This window comes from Bos grunniens, chromosome 20 (assembly GCF_055505025.1).
Source record: "Bos grunniens cultivar Pamir isolate PY7600 chromosome 20, Bosgru_T2T1.0, whole genome shotgun sequence".
NCBI classification, from domain to species: domain Eukaryota; kingdom Metazoa; phylum Chordata; class Mammalia; order Artiodactyla; family Bovidae; genus Bos; species Bos grunniens.
In genome coordinates this window covers 29,836,249-29,859,182 of record NC_141184.1, presented here as the reverse complement: position 1 = coordinate 29,859,182, position 22,934 = coordinate 29,836,249, and the positions used below count along the sequence as shown (strand labels likewise).

At 37.6% G+C, this 22,934-nt stretch overlaps 1 protein-coding gene across 5 annotated transcripts; it reads right to left on the bottom strand.

Moving 5' to 3' along the window:
- Window positions 1-2,505: 2,505 nt before the first annotated feature.
- C20H5orf22 (chromosome 20 C5orf22 homolog) lies at window positions 2,506-22,901 on the bottom strand. 5 transcript variants are annotated; one of them, XR_015148628.1, is made up of 9 exons: window positions 22,737-22,901; window positions 19,801-19,946; window positions 16,942-17,091; window positions 14,062-14,485; window positions 11,884-11,946; window positions 11,317-11,457; window positions 9,861-9,927; window positions 7,824-7,963; window positions 2,506-4,447 (listed from the first exon to the last, which is right to left on the bottom strand). XR_015148628.1 is itself a non-coding variant. In XM_086361276.1 (9 exons), exons 1-9 carry the CDS (start codon window positions 22,815-22,817, stop codon window positions 4,315-4,317), a joined length of 1,326 nt encoding a protein of 441 aa, XP_086217402.1. In that variant the 5' UTR covers window positions 22,818-22,901; the 3' UTR covers window positions 2,506-4,314. The 5 variants fall into 5 exon arrangements, 3 of the variants coding, with proteins under 3 accessions (XP_086217402.1, XP_086217405.1, XP_086217403.1); XM_086361276.1 differs by having other exon boundaries at window positions 11,317-11,438; XR_015148629.1 differs by lacking the exon at window positions 2,506-4,447 and adding an exon at window positions 7,074-7,636.
- Between the last annotated feature and the right edge of the window lie 33 nt (window positions 22,902-22,934).

The following is a 22,934-nucleotide window of genomic DNA, read 5'->3' as shown; positions in this document are numbered from 1 at the left end:
TCCCTGGAATAAACCTGACTTGAATATGGTGTATGAGCTTTTTATTGTGTTGTTCAATTCTGTTTGCCAGAATTTTGTTGAGGATTTTTGCATCTATGTTCATCAGTGATATTGACCTGTAACAAACTACATGTATTTTTATGTCATGTTGACACCAGCATTGTGGAACATGGTTATCAGGTTTATCTATAGAGAACAGATCACAGAGAAGCTGGAAAACTGACATGACTGCCTTTCCTTTGTTTATAACTAAGTTATTCTATGGACACAATCATTATAGACTACAGGTATTATCTTGTAGTTCTTTTGGGCTCAGGTATTTAACACACCCAATCCTTGGTAAATGTTTGTTCCTATATCAATACCTGTTTTGTTCAATTTGCTCTCAAAGATGGCATGCTTACAACCTGATAAGAGGCATTCCCCCTTTCTCTAATGATTCCACTTCCCTTAACCTCCCACAAGTGGAGGCTGCTCTGTCAAAAGGCTGAGGCCCAGAGGAAGGGAATGTTTGTGGATGGTTTAGAAACGACAGTGAACTGCTTGGAGATACTCTACTCCCACCTCCCTGTCATGCCCTGGTTGGTTCATGAGGGGTTTTGGAATTCTCCAGGCAATACTGGAGTGGGTTGCCATTTCCTTCTCCAGGGGATCTTCCTGACCTAAGGATCGAACCCAGGTCTCCTGCGTTGCAGGCAGAATCTTTGCCATCTTAGCCAGCAGGGAAGCCCCTTATAAATAAACAAACAAGCAATGTCAAAAGTGGCCCTATGAAGGTAACTTATAAGTGGTGGGGGGTAGCAACTTCCAAACATAGTCTCCATCACAGTTTTCTCTCCACAGATTCTAGCTTTATCTACCAGCAGCAGGAGGGATAGGGTAGAGGGAGACTGCAGCAGGCTTTTATATCCCAGACCCTCTTAAGTGCACAAGTTTTACAATTGTGAATAAAAGGATGCTTGTACCAATTCAAGACAACAGTTTTAAGTATCTCTGCTTAAAGCCCTCTGTTACTTTTTTCCTTATGGGCAAGGACCTGCCTTCTTTGAATAAAGAAAGTGAAATTCCACTATTCACAGGAATACAGTGGAAGCTAACGTGGGGTTTAAATAGACCAGGGTTTAGGAGGCATGAGAAGAGCAGTTGAGACCTAGAATAGCTCTCACAGAATACTCTAAATAGGATTGGATTTGCCAATAAAAGCCAGTTTGCTGAATGGCTCTTGTGCTAAGGGCTTTATACGTGTTATTTCTCACAATATCACTGTAAAGGGGAAGCTGAGGCTGAGGTCATACAGCTGGAAGAAGGGGGCACTGGAGCCAGGCAGACACCCTCAGAAGCTCACACTCCTACCACGATGCTCTGTTTCAGTCATGACACTTCTTGTCTTGACCTTGGCATGATTCACATCAACTAGGGTGGTAAGGCTTCTAAACAGTGCTGATGCCTGATCAGTGAGCTTCAGAGATCTGCTTGCTGGTGAAGGCTGTCTGAAGTTACAGACATGGTAGGAATGCTGGAGCTGAAGGCTGGCTGCCTAGTCAAAAAGGAAGGTCTTTGACAGAAGTGAAACTGTATAGCCTCAGCCTTTGAAACGTGCTCTTGCTTCTGAATCATAGGAACTGAACTCACAAGATACTAATGTACAGAATGCCAGCTTACTACTCTGTAATGATAAGCTACACCCTTCCAGTGAGTGCCCAGAGTGTTCACCGTTCAGAGAATTCTCTCCTAAGAATTACAGTCCACAGAAACCTTTGTAGTCACTCTAACTTCATTTGTTGAACTCAAATGAGAATAAAGGAAAAGAAGGCACTGATGTTTGGAATTCCATGAGGGCAGCTAGATCTACAAAACCACAGAGGTGGTCCAGGACCAGTTAGTTCACAAACAAGCATTTCAAGAGAGTGCTGCAATGCAGGACTACCAGGTGGTACAGTACAGTCCCATAGTTAGTATTTTCACACATGATCCTCAGGTATCTTGAGCATTTCTGAAAGATGTTTAACAAAAATTTCCTGTTTTATGAAAATGCTTTCTATTAAGTTCGGTAAATGAGAAATCTTATACTAAGAAATATACTATAAACTATTTTCAGTGTGATGCATATACTGTCAGCAATCTGGGGCCACTACTACTAAAATGAAGATTTGGAGAGAAGATCATATAACAAGTGAAGGCCTTTGACTAAGAGTTTCCCGGGAACCTAGAAGACAAAGATAAGATGTCTACAAAAAAATTTCTAGATTAAAAAAAATTTCCCCCTAGATACTGAGAAATATATACTTGTCAGTTACCAAAGTTATGGCCTAATCTAATATTTAAGTCACATTTTTCAAAAAGCTGCTCAAAATCCCATGCTTGAGTGATATTTGTACATAATTCAAAGCACTGTACTGTGGTATTCCTCATTGGTACTTAGAATAGAAATGATGGATGTCTTGATAAACTAAGTACCTTCCTATTTGAAATGTGCAGAGACATAATTTACTAAGTCGGTTCCACTTAACAAGTAGGAACTGAATTTTATTCTTCAAAGAGAATTACAGAGCATGAAAACAATGTGAATGTTCTTAAAAAGGAAACTGATGCCCTTTCATTCTACCTGAATTAAAAACAATGACGAACTTCATCTGAGTTCATAGGACCCATAATAAATGACTATTAAACCAGACTTACAAGATCAATGCTAGGAACACCCCAAGACCAAATACGATTAATTAGTTCTATAGTTTGGTTTTAAATCTTTAAAATCTTAACATACTTTTTAATTTATTTTAGCAGGCAAAATAATTTACTTATAAAAGCAACCTCACTTACAGAACTATAATAAAATTTTTTCAACACTGAAAAATAAATAGCACTTTTTGCAATTCTGATTTTACAGGGAAATTACACTTCCTGGCATACAATGTTCTATCAAAATGGAAGGCTAAATCACTTTGCTTTGCTTTTCACACAGAAATAAGCACTTACACTTATCAGTCTTGGGAAATCAACTTAGGGACAAGAAAGGTTTGCTGTAAAATACAATCATTGGAAAAAGGGGATCTGGTGCCATCTACTGACTGGCAATGGCAACATTACCTTGGGTATTAAGTCAGGAAACACTAATTTCAGCTACATGCAACCCAAAAGAAACACCTGTGCAAGTCCTGAAAGATACGTGCAAAAATTAAAACGACTGCTGTGCTAAAAAAGTGAGGACTGAATGGGTTTTTTTTTCTTTAAATGACATCCTACTTTTTAAAGGAAACCAAGAAGGCAGTTTAAAAATGATTACTGAACATGAGGAATACTGAAGAGAGGAAGACATTGGCAAATTATGTAAACAAAAAGTTTCATGATCAAGAGTACCTTAGGTAGGCTCTCTTACTTATGGAGAGGCAGGTGGAAGGCAGTTACATCCTTGGGTATTTATGATATCAGAATCAAGGACTCAAGTTTTTCCCTACTATTTACATAAAAAGCTGGTTTATTTGAAAAAATTATCAACCAAGACTGCCCATGAAGTGGCATTTAGGAACTATAAGGATATTTGACTCCCATACTCACCATCTGGAGGAATAAAAACCCTGGGGGATTTTATTGATTAGCAAAGAAAAGTTACTTTTTGTTTAATTGAATTTACTCAAATAGACCTCCTTAATACCAACAATGTTGAAAGCATTCTGTAAAAGCTGGGCCAGATCCTGGAAACACTCACAGGCTGTCAAGTTTATCTATTTACTTTTTTTCGGTAGTAGCTTGAGAATGTTACCTTCCTGTAAGGCCAGGATGCCCTGAGTACTAATAGTACACTTAAACATGTTTGTGGTTCTCCTTTCTTTCATAACATGTCTCACAATCCTTAATATGTTTCTTAGCTGTCCACCAGGAGGGCAGGGGCCTTGTCTATTCTGTTTGTAACCATATAATCAGCACTAAATTATGACCAGCACATGTATGAGTTCAAAAAATGTCCGTTGGCTGAATGAATGAATAAATGAATGAATGAATCTCATATAGTCCAACCGACCTAAGCAGAAGAGGGGAAAAGAGGAAAAACCCATCACAAAAGTGAAGATGACAGTGATGGATAGGAAGAAAGATGAGCATCAGATCCATCACTTGGGGGTAAGCTTGATGCCAAAAAAATTTGCCATCATTCAACAACTGGTGATATCTGTTTGGAGATTCAAAATACCTGAAAAATTTTAAATGGAAAGTTATTCAATACTATTAAGGTATTCTCTGGAAGACTCATTTGAAAATCAGTTAATGAAAACCCTGTTACTCCGTCAAGCTGTAACAGGAGCCTAGTGCTGTGATGCTTCAAGGTGCAGTAGACTCTGCTGAATACATCAGGTGAATGTCTAGAGCCCCGTAGAGGGAGCGCAGCACACTGAGGACTTTTTCTTGAATGGTTTCAACTTGCTCAGAAGGACAGTAATCATCCAGACTTGACCTGGAACCAAGAAAAGAAAGAGAAAGGAAAGAAAAGAAAAATATACATAAGTAGAATGAGATCATACTGGGCAGTGAGGAAAAGCCTGTGTGTATTGAATTCAATGTAAAGTAAAAATGAAGCTGTATTCAATTCTGGAATAATAATAGTTGAAAGCTACTAAACCTTTACTATATGTCAGGTGCATTACATGTTTTATGTTCTTTAACCTTCTCAGCAACTCTATGAAATAGATATCTTTACCATCCCTTTAAAGGAGTCAAACAGAGAAGGATTAACCTGCATGGGTCACATACTGTATGTGCTGGTGATGGGATTCAACACCATAAAGCACATTTCCAAAGCCCCAGTGCTTAATACGAGGCCCTTGTTTCCATGTGAGGGAGACGTTGCTTGGGAACACTGGTGCTAATTATGTTAGTGACTGGGCATCATGTTTCACGTTCTTTTATTATGTCTACAAACAGGAAAGAAATTATGAGGGTAGAGGCTTTCCAAATGATAAAAGGGTTCTGCCTCTATAAATAATCTGCTCACCACACAAGTGTACAAGATCATCCAAAATGAAATGTGCGGATGTGCTGGTGTTGGGATTAGTCTCCTAGGTAGTATTAAGGAGGAAAGAGCAAAGAGGTATGGGGCAGGAATCTGTATTTTGAGTCTTTCTAGAATCACTGACTACAATTTGGGTGGCACCAGCCAGTAACAATGCTGTTGACAATTTTAGTTGAGTTAGTATCTAAAATGATTTCATAGTGCCTCCTGGTTCTAGACTAGGGTGAGGAAAGCCATTGGAAATTTCACTAGATTGGAAAATGGCATGGGAATGTTTATAGAAGGAAATGAAATTAGTTATCTAGCCTACTCCTTATTCAAGTATTTTAGACCTAAAGAAATAATCTGTAAGACTTCTGATGAGCTCATTTCATTCTATGGTGATTAGACTATATCTGAGGCTTGACGTAAACATGTAACACATGATAAATGACACAGAGCAATTTTAAATTAAATAATGTCTAACATATACATATGGATAAAGACCTTGAAGAAAGCATGATATGTAAAAGCTTAACTTATTAGCCTTAACAAACAGGGACACTTTGATGCTTTCACACAGATTTCTGGCTTCTTGAAAACAGTATTAGAGTAGCTCCTGATGGGAGCAACCCCCAGGAAGGAGTTTTGGAAATCTGCAGGTACATTTTTGTCACAATAACAATTAGGAGAGAGGGTCTGCATATTGTGAGTGTTTGCAATATGTAGGATACTACTGCAATATGAATATGAATTTTCCTGTGTCCTGCAGTTTCCAAAGTCCATGGAGCATTTAAATAAGTGAAAAATTTGGTTTTAATTTTTTGAGCCTATTTTTAATAGTTTTCTACAAATAGTCTTCTGTATTTTTGAAATGGATTAAACTAAATTTTCCAGGAATGCAGATACTCTGTGAACTGACGGAAGATTAGACTTTAAGTTCAGAACTTTATCAAGAGCTTGCTATGACTAGAATAACCATGTTCCTATAGTAGTGCTATTCACGGTATGTGGGCAACACAACTGGCTGGATCTGTCTGCATTTTTAACTGTTACATTTAGTGACTCTTTGTAAAAATTCCAGTTTGGCATGGCATTTTAATATGTATTATTTTATCATCAATTACTCTCCTTTCTCCTTTGTGCTATTATTTTTTTGGTGTGCGTATATATTTAATGTGTATTTAAATTATATGTGTAGGTAGGTTATTGCTATAAACTAAAATGTTTATGTGCCCCCAAAATTCCTGTGTTGAAATCTAATTCCAATGTGATGATATTTGGAGGTGGGGGGGTCTTTGGAAGTGATCAAGTCAGAGGGTGGAGTCCTCATGAATGAGATTAATACCTTTATTAAAGAGACTCCAGGGAGCATCTTCACCCCTTCCTTCTATGTGAGGTTACAGAGAGAAAATGGCTGTCTATGAATCAGGAAGCAGGTCCTCACCAGACAGTGATTCTGCTGGTACTCTCATCTTGGACTTCCTAGTCTACAGGACTGTGAGAAATATCCATTGTTTATAAGCTATTTGGTCTAAGGTATTTTTGTTATTGCAGCCGGAACGGACTAAGACAATTACATCATCCACACATTGTACATGCTATCTAAATATATTTAAGTTATATGTGTATGTGAAAGAAAGAAAGTGTAAGTTGCTCAGTTGTGTCCGACTCTTTGCAACCCCATAGACTGTATGGTACATGGAATTCTCTAGGCCACAATACTGGAGTAGCCTTTCCCTTCTCCAGGGGATCTTCCCAATCTAGGGATTATACCCAGGTCTCTGGCATTGCAGGCGGATTCTTTACCAGCTGAGCCACAAGGGAAGCCCAAGAATACTGGAGTGGGTAGCCTGTCCCTTCTCCAGCAGATCTTCCTGACCCACGAATCAAACTCCTGCATTGAAGGCAGATTCTTTACCAACTGAGCTATGAGGGAAGCCCTATGTGTATGTAGATTAGATTATTTATGAATTCATTATGAATGGTAAAGAGAGTCACAAAAAAGTTGTCATAAAATAAGTAACTATAACTTGCCTGAACATTTAAAGTATTATTTTAGAAACAGTTCCATGAAGAATGAGGCCAAAGATTAATACAGAAATTTTTATTAAGCTGCTATAACTATTCAGCACATTTATACATTCAAATGTAAAACATGGCAGCAGCTAAATATTTATCTGTAGCACACAGATATTGGAATTTCTTATGTTCAACTGAATAACATCACCAACTTCAAAGACAAGATAATAGGAATTGTATGCTGTTTGCCAGCCACCACCAATAGGAAAAAGAAAATATAACACCTGAATTTTGAGCTGAGTAGGTAAAAAAGTTGGTAAGAACTATTGTATTAGTAATCATTAGATTCATCTATGGAGACTTAAATTTCCTACTGCCACTGTAACAAATCACTACAAACTTAGTGACTTAAAGTAAAACAAATTCATCATCTTATAATTCTGTTGGAGGTCAGATGTCCTAAAACAAAGGTGCTGGCAGGGCTGTATTTCTTCTCTAGGCTCTAGGGAAAGAATCTGCTTCCCTGCCTCTCCAGCTTCCAGAGGCTTCCTGCACTCTTCAGTTCAAACCCCATCTTCAAAGTCCACAGTCTAGCATCCTCTATTCTCTCATTCTGACCTTCCTGTCTTCCTCCTATTCAGACCTTTGTGATTACACTAGGCTCACCCAGATAATCCAGGATAATCATTTCATTTTCAAGATCCTTAAGTTAATCGTATCTGTAAAGTCCCCTTTGCCATATAAAGCATCATATTCCTAAGTGCTGGAGATTAGGACGTGGACATATTTGGTGGGCCATTATTCAAGCTACTGCACTTACCTTGCAATTGTCACTAGAGTAGGTTTTGGGAAATTTTTTAGAACAGTATGCAAAGACTGAATAAGATGTTCAATTTCTTGTTCTGTGCTGATATGGTGAGGGAGTTCTGAATAATCACAGGTTAGACCAGCCTGGTGAACCTGAAAATAAGACAATTAAAAATTACATGGTAATGTTGTTGTCTTTAGAAGACTCGTTAACCATTAATGGCCTTGATGACTAAATTTTTAATATTTTTGTGGATTAGGATTGCTTTTTCCTTAACAATTTCCATGCCACAGAAGTTATCTGTTCTCTGATGTTTTGGAAGAACTGGCCTGTACACCTGTTTGGGCCTGATGCCTTTTCTAGGAACAATTTTAAAATTTATTTTATAATTGTAGATTCACTCTGTTTCTGTCTTTACTTGAGTCTATTTTGACAATTTACATTTTCTATCAAGTTATTCATTTTACTTAGATTTTAAAAGTCTATACATAGTATTCTCACATTTCCTTTCTTTCAAGAAATTATTTTACTTTTTAAATACATCCAACAAGTACTACATTTAAAGCTTCAAGAGGATACAAGATGAAAGTCTTTCTCCTACCTTACTGAACCTATTGTTTCGAGTTTCTATGCTTTATGTATAACCATATATACTGATATACATGTGTTTTAAATGTAAATGACTGGTGTTTCAGTCTTAGCACTAAATTAAATATGCCTGAAAGCAAGAAATGGCCCACAGGCTGACATTTTGCAGCCCCTGCTTTAAACTTTTAAAAAGTGGAATTCAAATGTATTATAGTTTTGTCTAGGGTACATAAGTGCAAAGCATGGGAAAAACCCACTAATTTACTATATTACTGGAGGCTCTGGATACACATCAAAGATTTAACTGGCAATGATTGGTCAATACACTAAAAAGAGAGACTTTACATGTTCTTTTCTACTAAAATGATCAAAATACTTAGTGTTCTAATCCTGCAGCTATGGGTATATCACATCTGGCTACATAATCTGCTACCAGGCCTATGCCATCCTTTTTCTCAACAAACAGTATACAAAACTCTTGCCCCCTCACCAGAAAATTCAGATGCAAAGTAATGACTAAAGTAGACCTTCATGAAGATACTTTCAATAATATCATATGAGCTCAAAGCACTTTTAAACCCTGAGTCTTCTATCATTTTTAAAGTTTGCCATTAAAAAAAAAGGGCAAGCTTTGAGTTAGCTCTGATTTAACCAAATAGTCTTTTGCTGGTATTTTCTATTCCTACAAAACTAGCATTAAATCAATACATAAACTTCAGTTCAAATAAGGTGGTTTGATTATATACCACAACTAAACAAAACACTAAAGTAAAACCACAATTTATTAAATAAACACTACAAGTAAAAGAAGCAGAACTGGTGGTCTCAGCTCTGGCACAAAATTTGAGAAAAGGGGACCTGAATTTCAAATGGGAAAATTTATACTCAGATATTGCAAAATGATATAAAAATAAAGAAATTATCATTAAGGGCATCTTCTTTTAAAATAGTATTCAGATTTGCTGTGCAAACAAAGTTATACAGCTAATATAGTTAAGATGTGCTGGCCACAATGCCTTCTTTTGTCTGTTTGGTTTTTTAACCAGAAAAGTTTTCAGAGAGGAAAGAAAGAAATGTGAAAGGAGCATAAAAATGAACAAATAAAGAATGAGCAAATTTAGAAACTGTATACTTTCTTTTCTCTGGCAAAGGGATATCTGATCATAGACAAAATTAAAAAGTCCACAGCATCACTTTTCAGCCTTTTGGCTAAGATCAAGTGTAAAAAGTCAACAGCACTTTTACTTCGTATATAAAATTAGCAAAAGCATGTTTTTCCTGGAAAGCTTTTCCAGTATTCTTACTTCTAAAAAGTATATATTTTTTCCACAAAAAAAATATCCATTCATACTTTCCAGGAATACAAATAAAAGTGAATCACTTTAACAGAGGGCACATTTTTCTAGCCACAAAAGTACCTTTCTTAAAGGGTCAATTTTATACTTCAATATAAACATTTACCATTTCATAGTCCGGTGCTTCCATCCGTTTTTTCAAACTCTGTACCAGTGGAACTAGTAATTCCATTCTGGAAAAAAGAATCCCTCAATTAAACATTACACCACCTCAAAACTAAAATGACAGTAGCAAATGATACATTACCCTTAAAATTTACCATTAACAATAAGTTTTATATGATGTTTTGGAAATGAAAGATAAGAGTTGTTCAAATATCATCTTAAAATATTAAGAAATAAATGTTCCCTGCTGTTTTCTTACTTAAAAGATTACAGACTGTAATAAAGATTGAAAATTAACACTCAAGAAACTTGAGATTTTCCTCTTTAAGAACGAAAACTCTACCATGACTTAATTATTTTGATCAGCAGTAAGTGTTTAGCGTACCATGATGAAGAGTTTCCCAAAAACTGAGAAAAAAATGCAGGACATATTTATTCACATATACAATTATAACTGGTAAAGTTCTATACCATTTGATATAATAACAATGGTGCTTTTAAGTTATTTAATATAGGTGGAACTGTTTGGAAGCCTTGATTAATTAATGTTTCGAGTATTTTAACGCCTCCTCTACCAATACCCACTCATCTGTTGGGAGGGAAAAAGTAAACAAAAATGGAGGTATGGAGGCCTGTCTACCCACTGATCCTGTTACTTCTTCCTTCTTATTAACGACACTTTCTGGGGTTCTGGACCCTAGTCACCCACCTCTTCTACTTCCTTAGGAACAGTGAAGACTTGTTCATGCTGAGGGTATGACCCTTTTGGGGGCATGCTAAGTTTGGGGAGACTTTTCTTACTATCTTACTTTTCCTTTGTTTTTTCTTCAGGTCTGTAACAGAACTGCCTGCAGGTGGTGAAGAGCTAAGCGTGCTCAGCAGATGGGTGGGTTTCAGTGGAAGGTGGCTCCATCTGTGGGCTAGATTCAGGATTCTAAAGTTGTCTATTTTGTTTGATTTAAGCTTAAGTTTGGCTTGAGACTTCACAATATCACAAAACAGTAGGTACACAAAATATTTCTGGGGAGAATCATGTTCTGAGACTTATTTCTATCTCTCCCTCTTCCAACATAATTTCAAAGAGGGGCAATGATTTTTAGATCTAGTTCCCTCTACTAAAGAGAAAAAACTAAAAAAAAAAATAAATAAATAAAGAGAAAAAACTAACTTATGTTAAAGTGCCTAATTAGTAGTTACTGATAGGATTAATATTATGATGGTTTATTCTTCTATACCACTGCTTTCCTTAATGACAATAAAGTTCTATGATATTTATATTTCAGGGATGTTTCTGAACACTTTATTTTAAAGTGAAAACTGCACTGAATATTTTGAATAGGTAATACACATAGCGAAAGATACGAATTTTTAAAAAGCAATTTATCTAGCAAATTTAGCAATATATCTAGGACTAAAATACAGTAGAGTTGAAGAAAAAAAATATTTGAGAGTCTTACCCAGGGTTTGAAGCCCATTTCTGTACAGTTTCTTCATCATCACCATCACACAAATCAGCAAAAGCAGCTTCTAAATCTTCTAATTGATGAATTCGATTATCAACACAATCTACCAAATCTTCCTTTAAGCACATTGAAAAGCTGAGATTATATAGTTACTTTCAAAAAATAAGTGAAATCCCATTACAATGGAAATTTCAATTCAATCAGTTAACACATGATTTTCAAGTAGTAACCATGGGTTTCCCCAAGAAACACATATCAAGATTTGGGGCCGTTGTTTGAGAGTACTCTAATATCATCTAAGATATTATTAGCTATGTGATAGATTGTTGTTGTTTAGTCACCAAGTTGCATCCAGCTCTTTTGTCACGCCCTGGACTGTAGCCAGCCAGGTTCCTCTGTCCATGGGATTTCCCAGGCAAGAATACTGGAGTGGGTTGCCGTTCCCTTCTCCAGGGGATCTTGTGGACCCAGGGATCAAACCTGTGTCTCCTGCATTGGCAGGCAGATTCTTTACCGCTAAAGGGAAGCCCTTTAGACAAGCCCAAAAGAAATGAAGGATACCTCTGTCAGGTTGCTTCCAGGCTTTTTAAATTGGTACAGCTCTTGTAAGATTTTGTACTCCTCCTGGAAACCAAAACAAAGAATCAATATAGAAGAAAAAAGATTAATTTTTCAATGATATACTTTAAGTAAAAAATGACACTGATACAAGAATATCTTAGATAATCATTTAAAGGTAAGTCTGGGAAATCAGGGAATAATGTAATTCATTATTTCATTGTAAATATTATCCCTTCTTTAGGGTAACTATTCATCTGGGCATGATAACAATGTATAAATATTAATTATGGAAGACTTAATGGCCAATAGGTAATGAATGAAAATGTTTCTAATACTGTTCTACTCTATAAATGGATACATCCTAACATCTAAACAGATTTTAGCTATGTATAGGAAATACAATCATTTCTCAGCCTTTTGGCTAAGATCAAGTGTACAGGAAATATATGTATCTTTGTAACAACAAAACAAAACTCTCCACATTCACTTTGAGGTCCATTCCCTAGCCACAGGAGAGAAGGCTAGAGTACAAACAGATACAATGGGAGGATTTCGCAGGAGAATGTCTGTCCTCATTTAGCACATCCAGGCAGCCCCATTAGAGGCAGGTCTACCTGGCCCCATTTAGGAGCATTGTCAGGAAGGGTCTATAGGCAAGATCTAAAATTCCTTAAGCACAGTGCTGTGCACGATCCTCATATAACAATTCTGTGACTGGGTATGATTATTATTTTGATTTTATACTTGAAGAAACCATGGATCCGAAAGGTTAAGTAACTTTTCCAAGGTCATGCAGCTAATAAGCAGTACAAGTAACAAACAGAACTTAGATCTTTCTGACTACCAAACATGTTCTTTAAAAAAAATAGCTATTGTAAGTATAATACATGCTCTTCAAAAAGTTGAAAAGCACCAAAGGGTGTAAAGGACACAAAATTCCCACTTTCCCAGGTTTCCTTATAGCCCTGGAAAAGAAGTAACTGCCATTAAGTCACTTATGTAACCTTTTAGAAATTCCCATTACAAATATTTGGTGCGTATACTTGTAGGATAAATTCATAAAGTCAGGTTTTTTAGCTTCCAGGTATGCCCATTCTCATGTTTTCTAAACATCTCTAAAGTCATTTTATAATTCTGAACGCTGGAAGTTATAGTTACTGGTACATTCACAATAGCAGGAAAGAAACAGAGGGCAATTTTTCTCTCTTATTTGCAAGTTGGGAGGGCACTCAAGGTCCCCCTACTCTTGCTCCAGGTTACACTACAGTTGCCCTCTGAACAACATGGGTTTGAAACACACAGGACCATTTATACATGGATATTTTTCAGTATAGAGGAAAAGATTTTTGAGCTTCACAACGATTTGAAAAAAAATCTGCAGATCAACTGTACAGCCTAGAAATATTGCAAAAATTAAGAAAAAGTTAGGTATGTCATGAATGAATAAAATGTATGTAGATACTAACCTATCCTTACATAGGCATAAGATGAATGATATTTAATATAAAATTACTAATATGTTAGTTTTCCTATCGCTTTATAACTTGGCTTTCAAAGAATTACATTTTAAGGAATACATGCCTCTCTAACTAGAGAAACTGCATATCGACTTATCACAGGTAAGTGGTATTGAAAACTATATAACAACATTTCTAATACTGTATTATGAATATGACTATAATATGCTGTAAAATTTTTATAATGATTCATTCATTAGTGTACAGACTAGGCTACCATGAAGTAATTGTATTGATTATATTAGGCTACATAAAATAATCACATTGCTGCTTCCTTGTTATCAATGCATGAATCACTGTAACTGTAAATAAATGACTTCATCACATCTTTTCATCTTTGACATCTGGTGTTAGTAATATATGTAGCAGTGTTTCATATCATATGAGACACTGATATAGGTTCATCTTTAAACACGACATAGATGTATAGTACTGATAAATACAGTACAGTACTAGAAATGTATTTTCCTTATGATTTTCTCAACCTTTTCTCTACCTTAAGAATACAGTATATGATACATATAATATACAAAATATGTGTTAATTTACTGTTTACATTATTAATAAGGCTCTGATCATTAGCAAGCTATCAGTTATATTTGGGGGAAGTCAAAAGTTATATCTGGATTTTGATTGCACATTTTTAAAACACCACATTTACCTGAGTGAACATTTCTTTGAAGGGATTCTTGACTGAAAAAAAATCTAAGTCAATATCTAAAACAAATGCATCCCTTTTCTCTAAAATTTCCAGAATCTCTCTGGTGCTAACTGCAGTCTGGCATTCGTGGCTTTCAGAAGAACATGATGGTTGTAGGCAAGTGTGGTCCCTTGTCTGTGTCACTGTGTCCTTTCCCAGTCCTTCTGAACAAGAGTCACCATTAGCAGAGGCAGTGTTCTCTGAGTCCTCCAGGGCTAGCTTTGGCTTCTTAGCAGAAGACGCTGCATCATTCTCTCCTTGACTGTGACAGAGTTTATAAGGTTTTACCATAATTACATCCAATTGTAAAGGTTTTGGGTTCTCCAGCAGGTCTTCAGTTACATAAAGACCATCACTTAGGAAGTAATGATCTGTACTTGTAACCCTGGATTAAAGGAAAAAAATTACTTTCAAGACAAATGGACAAATTAGCTGGCAACATATAGACTTTCAGAAATACAAAAAAGGACATACTTGACAAAAACTGACAGCTGTCTCTAATATTTGTAATTTCTGGGAACAGGGTTCTCAAATTTCTAGCTAGGCACACAACTGCCCAAAGACCGTATTTTGTAGCCTATTGTGCAGCTAGGTGGCTTAGATGGTAAAGAATCTGCCTGCAATGTGGGAGACCCGGGTTTGATCCCTGGGTCAGGGTTTGATCCCCTGGATTAGGAAACGCCAACCCACTCCAGTATTCTTGCTTGGAAAACTCCACGACAGTATAGTCCATGGGGTCGCAAAGAGTTGGGCACAACTGAGGCGACTGAGCACGCACTCACACCATCGTTCAGCTAGGTGTGGCCAGCTGACTCAGTTCTGCTTGAAAGTCGTGAGTGGAAGAGAAGCGTGGAGAGCATTGCCACGTGAACACGGTGGCAGCAAACCCCACCTGGACTCTGAGTTCAGAGGCCACACTCTACAGAAGGTGGAGCAAAAAGACAGAAATTATTTGGGGTTTAACTGAAGGGCTGCCGTAGTGGCCCTGGACTGCACATGGTAAACTCTAACTGGAGAAAAGAAATGAAAGATCCTGTTTAGCCAGTGCTTTAGATCTCTGTCACACCAGCTGGAACTGCATCCAAAAAAATCACTTAAGAGAAAAATTATACCTGGGAATAATATCTTTTGGTAGAAACTCCCTCTGACATATTTCAAAGCTTTATTAAATTTCAAATAACTGTAATATTTTAATATGTAAAGCAACTTAAAAAAATCTTGTGCAGCATTTTACAAGTTACAGATTGTTGATTTTAGACATAACAGCATGTTCTTAGCTTTGCAACTGCACTATGCCTTCGTAAGTACTTTGAACAGTGACACCAAATGGTTCTTCTGGGGTAGGACCTATCCAATTTAGAATGATGGTATTAATATTTATTTCTCATCCACCCCTCTTCAGCATATACTGCCTTATATTTAAAAAGATATAACTTCCTAAAAAAAAAATAACGACATAATAAAACCAATATTCAAGCTTATTAATAACTGTACCGCCCTAAGATTCCCAGGTGGCACTAGCAGGAAAAGAACACGCCTGCCAATGCAGGAGCCATAAGACACATGGGTTCGATCCCTGAGTTGGAAGGATCCCCTAGAGAAGGGCATGGCAACCCACTTCAGTATTCTTATCTGGAGAATCCCTTGGACAGAGGAGCCTGGTGGGCTATAGTCCATAGGGCTGCAAAGAGTTGGACACGACCAAGGTGATTTAGCACACATGCACCACCCTAAGAAAGACCAATGCTGTATCCACCAACCTAAATGGGTATTTTTCTTTAATAAGGAATATCTTACTTTGCTCATCACACACATACATCTCAGGCTGCATACCTGTATGTGTGTCTCTTCCATACATTTTTACTTGCAGGATTAACTAAAATCATGATAATCAACATCATCCTAATATTATTGTTACACATTGAATTTCAAATGTCTGTTTCAGATTGCTGAGATTTGACTTTGCAGAAACCTGTTACAGGTTAAATAAGGCCTACTCACTGAAGTACTCAATAAAAACCCTAACACTATTTCATATAAGCCAGTATTATATATAACTTTTATTATCAATATCACTAAGAATAAATCAGATAAATAAATCAAATAAAAAGTATCATTTTCATTGAGAAAGCCTGCATTTCATTTTCAATGTATTACCATTTCCTCCTACTATCCTCTAGGTACTAGAAGTTATGATTCCACTGCTTAAAACATTCACTCCATAACAAGAGAATTTAGAAAGCCAAGAACATTCTGGTATTTCTAAAGATATTACAGTATCACAAGAAACACAAAACACTGGTTGAACAGCTTACACAACAGAAATAGTTGTGCATATAACTCAAGTCAAAGGATGCTGTTATTTAATTTAGATTAAATAATTATCGAAAGCTAATCATATTGATAAAATTAAAATGCTGAATCGACTTTTAAGCCATTGAATGTAAGAAATCAAAGTGAGATTAATTTTGCTTTTTCAATGCTAATTGTTAAATTCAGCCAACAACATGTACATTGGAAGGAACTAATAAAATGTATTATTAAATACATTTCTATAAGGTACACCAATGATTTAATGGAGTTAGTTATCAACAGAGCCAGGGTTCCAGAGGATGAAGATCATTTTATTCAAAAATCAACTTGACCAGCAACAAAATATGAACGGTGTGTGAAAAAGAGACTGGAAAACTTGTTCCTGGTGTTTCGAGAACTCTTTTTGGAAAAGTTGTGGGCTAATCTGACCCCAATTGTTTGTAGAGATGCTTATAAGTTATTACAGGGATTCCAAAACGAGATAGAAGTATCCACTCCCTTTCATACACATGAATATGAGGAAATTACCTGATTGTTGTGGTAGAAGTGTCTTTGCCTACTAAAAAGTGATGCCTGCCCTCTCTGATTTGCTGAGCCCATGTGGGATGAAGCCATACTACATGAGAAAAATGGCCAGCATAAACTGCAGGCATAATCCAATTCTCAATACTTAATTCTCTGGAAAAGAAACAGAGAGGAAGCATAAAAACTATTAGTGAGTGGGTTTTTCCAAATGTAATTTCATTCATAAGAATATTTTAAGATAGCAGGTTTCAAAGCGTGGTCCAAGGGCCCTTGCAGGGTTTCCTGGACCTTTTCAGTGTGACCACTAGACCAAACTATTTTCCTAATAACACCAAGGCATTACTTCTCTTTTTCACTGTATTGACATATATGCTGACAGTACAAAACAATGGTGGTTGATGTTCTAAGATTAATCAAGGCAAAGGCACCAAACTCTACTAGCTGTCACTGTACTCATCAATACCAAGCACCAGTGCCCCACATTCCCATCCAGTTTTGCATGAGCATGTCTTTCATGATTTTATTAAATCTTGATCCTGAGCATACATTTTAAAGTAATCTGTGTGCCAAAACAGGAAGAACACTGAAAGCACTTCTGCAATATACTTTGAAGTACCATGGTTGTCTCAAGGGAAAGCACTTGTAAGTGAATTGCAAGCTGAACACCATTTTTCTTGCAAGGAAGACTGATTGATAAACCACAGTTGATCAGGCTTGAATGTGAATTGCTGGATTCTACACTTCAACTAAGCTTTAAGGAATGAACATTTGTGAAGTTTTGGTACAGTATTAAAGAATATTCACAATTAGCTGGGCTTCCCTGGTGGCTCAGATGGTAAAGAATCTGCCTGCAATTCGGGAGACCTGGGTTCGATCCCTGGGTTGGGAAGATCCCCTGGAGGAGGGCATGGCAGCCCACTCCAGTATTCTTGCCTGGAGAATCCCCATGGACAGAGAGCTTGGCAGGCTACAGTCCACGGGGTTGCAAAGAGTCGGACACGCCTGAGCAACTAAACACACACAACAGCTGGAAAGGCTATCAAAATACTTGTGAATTTTCTTCATACACTTCCACCAAAACAATATATGGTAACAGACTGAATGCAGAATCTTGAGTATTTAGCTGTTTTCTATAAAGGCAAGTATTAAAAAGATCTGCAAACTATGGCTGATTAATGTTGAAGTGTGACAGAAAACAACAAAATTCTATAAAGCAATTATCCTTCAATTAAAAAATAAATAAATTTTAAAAATTATTAAAAAAAAGACTTGCAAAAATTTAGTTACCCTGATCGCTTTTGCTTTAGAAAATATGTTTGTCTTTCATAAAAATATTTATGCTAACATATAAAGGTCTATTATTTTGAAATGAATTAACATTAAAAAAATATTTTTATTTATTTATTTATTATTTATTTAGTTGCAGCATGTAGGATCTAGCTCCCTGACTAAGGATCAAACTTGGCCTCCTGCATTGGGAGTTCAGAGTCTTAGCCACTGGATCACAGGGAAGTCCCATGGAATAAATATTTTAGATGTCTCAGTTTGAATTTCAATATGGTAAATATCACTAAATATACCCCACATAAAAAAAACTCAAGAATTTTTAAGGGTATACAGAAATCCTGACATTAAAGGTTTTAAAACTACTATTTTATGACTAACTGTATGGTCATCATAACTGCTTCATAATTTTTTTCAATTTATAAAATATAAAACCTCTAAATATAGAAGAGAGTAAGGACAATGGTAGGGCTACCACATTTCTTTAGAGATGAATGTTCTGAGCCAGTTTTAGAGTCAACTAAAAGAAATGTAGTAGGTTAAAATTAATTCACACAAGCATCGATATTTTAGTTTTATATTATAACAAGAGAATAACTGCTATGTAATTTTTTATTTTGTAGGAGTAGGCTACACTGTAATAAACACATCAGTAAAAAGACAATGACAGGATTTCAGGGAACTTTATCATTGAAGAGTGCTTAGTAAGTCACCATTCAGTGACTATGGTTTTATATAACCGAAAGTCAATAGGATTTGTGACCTGAAAATAAAATAAATTGGGAGGTTGGAGGGATTCAATACTGGAAGAAAGGATACACAAATTTAAGATGCGTTGCATATACGATTATTGAACTATGAGTTCAAGACACATTTTCCTAGGCCTCCATATCAGACTTTTAAAGGGGAGAAGAGAGAATTAGCCCAGATAATTTCTAAAGTCTTCTACTTTTAAAAATCTATATTCTAAAGCAAAGATTGGCAAACAGTGGTTGGGGCACCTGTTTTTCCAAATAAAGTTTTATTGGAACACAGCCACTGACACTTGTTTACACAGTGTTTACAGTTAGCTGCAACAGACACCATATGGTCAGCAAGCCTAAAATATTTACTATCTGGGGAGCAAGGAAAGAGTGAAATGTATAGAGACAGTAGCATGGAAACTTAGATTACCATACATAAAATAGAGAGCCAATAGAAATTTGCTGTATGACTCACGGAACTCAAACAGTAGCTCTGTGATAATCTAGAAGGGTGGGATGGGGAGGGAGATGGGACAGAGGTTTAAGAGGGAGGGGACATATGCATACCTATGGCAGATTCATGCTGATGTTTGGCAGAAACCAACAAAATTCTGTAAAGCAATTATCCTTCAATTAAAAAAAAATTAAAAAATATTTACTATCTGGATTGTTGAGAAAGTTTGTCCATACTTGTTCTAAATAAAATAAAAAAGGTAAACAAAGCAAAAGCAAAACTCACAAGCTTAGCAAAAACTATTTCTCTTAACTGCTTATCATTCTATTGCAAAGTGTATTTCAGACACATAAAAAGGTCATTAACAAAATCACGTATTACCCGAAAAGTGTTTCCTTATCAAATACAGTGTCAGCTGGCATATCCACAGGAATAAGGAGGTCTGGATGTGAATCGAAATGCACAAAACTTATATTACTTGCAGGAAGATGCTTTGAGCCAATGGCCCGATATATAAAGGGCAGAACCTGTAAAAGATAATGTACACATTCAGAATTGGCACTGAAATCATGAGTATATACTCAACTGCAGGCTGAAAAACAAGGCTAAACATAACTTCAAAAAATTTGAAGCACATCAAGTTGTGAATAAAAAAAGCAAGAGAGTTCCAGAAAAATAACTTCTGCTTTATTGACTACGCCAAAGCCTTTGACTGTGTGGATCACAATAAACTGTGGAAAATTCTTCAAGAGATGGGAATACCAGACCACCTTACCTGCCTCCTGAGAAATCTGTAGGCAGGTCAAGAAGCTAATCCCAAAGAAAGGCAATGCCAAAGAATGCTCAAACTACTGCACAATTGCACTCATCTCACACACTAGTAAAGTAATGCTCAAAATTCTCCAAGCCAGGCTTCAGCAATATGTGAACCGTGAACTTCCAGATGTTCAAGCTGGTTTTAGAAAAGGCAGAGGAACCACAGATCAAATTGCCAACATCCACTGGATCATCGAAAAAGCAAGAGAGTTCCAGAAAAACATCTATTTCTGCTTTATTGACTATGCCAAAGCCTTTGACTGTGTGGATCACAATAAACTGTGGAAAATTCTGAAAGAGATGGGACTACCAGACCACCTGACCTGCCTCTTGAGAAACCTATATGCAGGTCAGGAAACAACAGTTAGAACTGGACATGGAACAACAGACTGGTTCCAAATAGGAAAAGGAGTACGTCAAGGCTGTATATTGTCACACTGCTTATTTAACTTCTATGCAGAGTACATCATGAGAAACGGTGGGCTGGAAGAAGTACAAGCTGGAATCAAGATTGGCTGGAAGAAGTACAAGCTGGAATCAAGATTGCCAGGAGAAATATCAATAACCTCAGATATGCAGACGACATCACCCTTATGGCAGAAAGTGAAGAGGAACTAAAAAGCCTCTTGATAAAAGTGAAAGAGGAGAGTGAAAAAGTTGGCTTAGAGCTCAACATTCAGAAAACTAAGACCATGGCATCTGGTCCCACCATTTCATGGGAAATAGATGGGGAAACAGTGTCAGACTTTATTTTTCTGGGCTCCAAAATCACTGCAGATGGTGACTGCAGCCATGAAATTAAAAGACGCTTACTCCTTGGAAGGAAAGTTATGACCAACCTAGACAGCATTTTAAAAAGCAGAGACATTACTTTGCCAACAAAGGTCCATCTAGTCAAGGCTATGGTTTTTCCAGTGGTCATGTATGGATGTGAGAGTTGGACTGTGAAGAAAGCTGAGTGCCGAAGAATTGATGCTTTTGAACTGTGGTGTTGGACAAGACTCTTGAGAGTCCCTTGGACTGCAAGGAGATCCAACCAGTCCATCCTAAAGGAGATGAGTCCTGGGTATTCACTGGAAGGACTGATGCTGAAGCTGAAACTCCAATACTTTGGCCACCTCATGGGAAGAGTTGACTCATTGGAAAAGGCCCCGATGCTGGGAGGGATTGGGGGCAAGAGGAGAAGGGGACGACAGAGGATGAGATGGCTGGATGGCATCACCGATTCGATGGACATGAGTTTGGGTAAGCTCCGGGAGTTGGTGATGGACAGGGAAGACTGGTGCACTTCAGTCCATGGGGTTGCAAAGAGTCGAAGAAGACTGAGTGACTGAACTGAACTGAAGTCGTGAAGAAGTAGGAAAATATGAAATGTCATTGCACATGATTTAGACAATCAGCTCAAGCTTTATTTTTTTCCTCAAAACTTCCAATGGGCATCTCTTGTTGGCATGTTGCCCCCATCATAAACTCAAGAACAATGTGAGGAAACAGACAAGCTCTGGTACTCAAGGAAAGAAACGAAGAAACAATTGCTTGTTAATACACACTCTGGTATAAAAGATGTGTTCAAGCTACCCTGGGTCTCTGCGTCTTTCTCACACCTTTCGGATGCTGGTTGCTGGGCTAGGTCCTCTGTATGGCTCTTTGTTTCGTTACAGTCTCTAGAGTTCTAAGTTAAGATTGAATCTGAAAGCACCACCTACCCCATGCTTGCTCTCAGACTCATGCACACTATCTCTAGGTCCTGAGAAACCAAATTTCCTTCCTATTATCTTTATTCATCCGCACATCTGGAATCGGCCTCTTCCTCTTTAACATCCACAGAATTCCTAAGGATTATTAAAGCTATCAAAAACAGAGTCTTCGATCACGGCACTCTCGCAGGCTTTCAGAAATCTAGATGTGGGCACCATTTTAGCTATTCTAAAGTAGCACTACTACAAAAACAGAAAAATATCTTTATAGCGTCGTGTTAAAAGATTCATGCACACCCTGCTGCTGCTACTGTGCTGCTAAGTCGCGTCAGTCGTCTCCGACTGACCATAGACGGACCCATACACTGCAGCCCACACTACTCACACAATAATACTAACGGCTCTAAGAGCTACTCTGTACCCATTTCACAGATGACAGTGCATATTCTCAACAGAAGCCTCCCACCGACACCACAGAATTGTGAAGGGGAGGCCGGGAGACAGCAGGAAGCCTTAGTTTTGAGCAGGTTAAGGACTCGAGTTACTGCAGTTCCGACTGCCCGCGTTCGAATCCCGAAGCCACTCGTTGGCCGTGGGATTTTGGGCAAACCGCGAAGGTTCAGTGAGTTGCCGGGCTCGTAGTAAGCGCCGCATTAACGTCGAAGCCTATTCTTCCAAGGTCGCTGTCCTGGTGTTTTCCCCACAGCAATGCAACTCGCTCGGATCTCTCTCTGGCCTCCAGGCTCCGCCGCCGCCTCAGTCCTCGCGCGACCCTGCCCCAGCACCCGTCAGCCGCCCGCTCACCTCCTGATGATCCTCCACCACCCACACCGGGAGCTCTGAATAGCGCCGGAGCCGGGCGCGCTGTCCCCCGGATTCACTCATGGTTTCGCGCGCGTGAGTCCCAAAAATTCGGAGCCGAGGTTCCCTCAAGAGCCTGAGCTGCGGCCCGCCTCCTCCCCCGGGAGTAATCGCGCGCTCACCCGGTTGTGGTTTCGGATT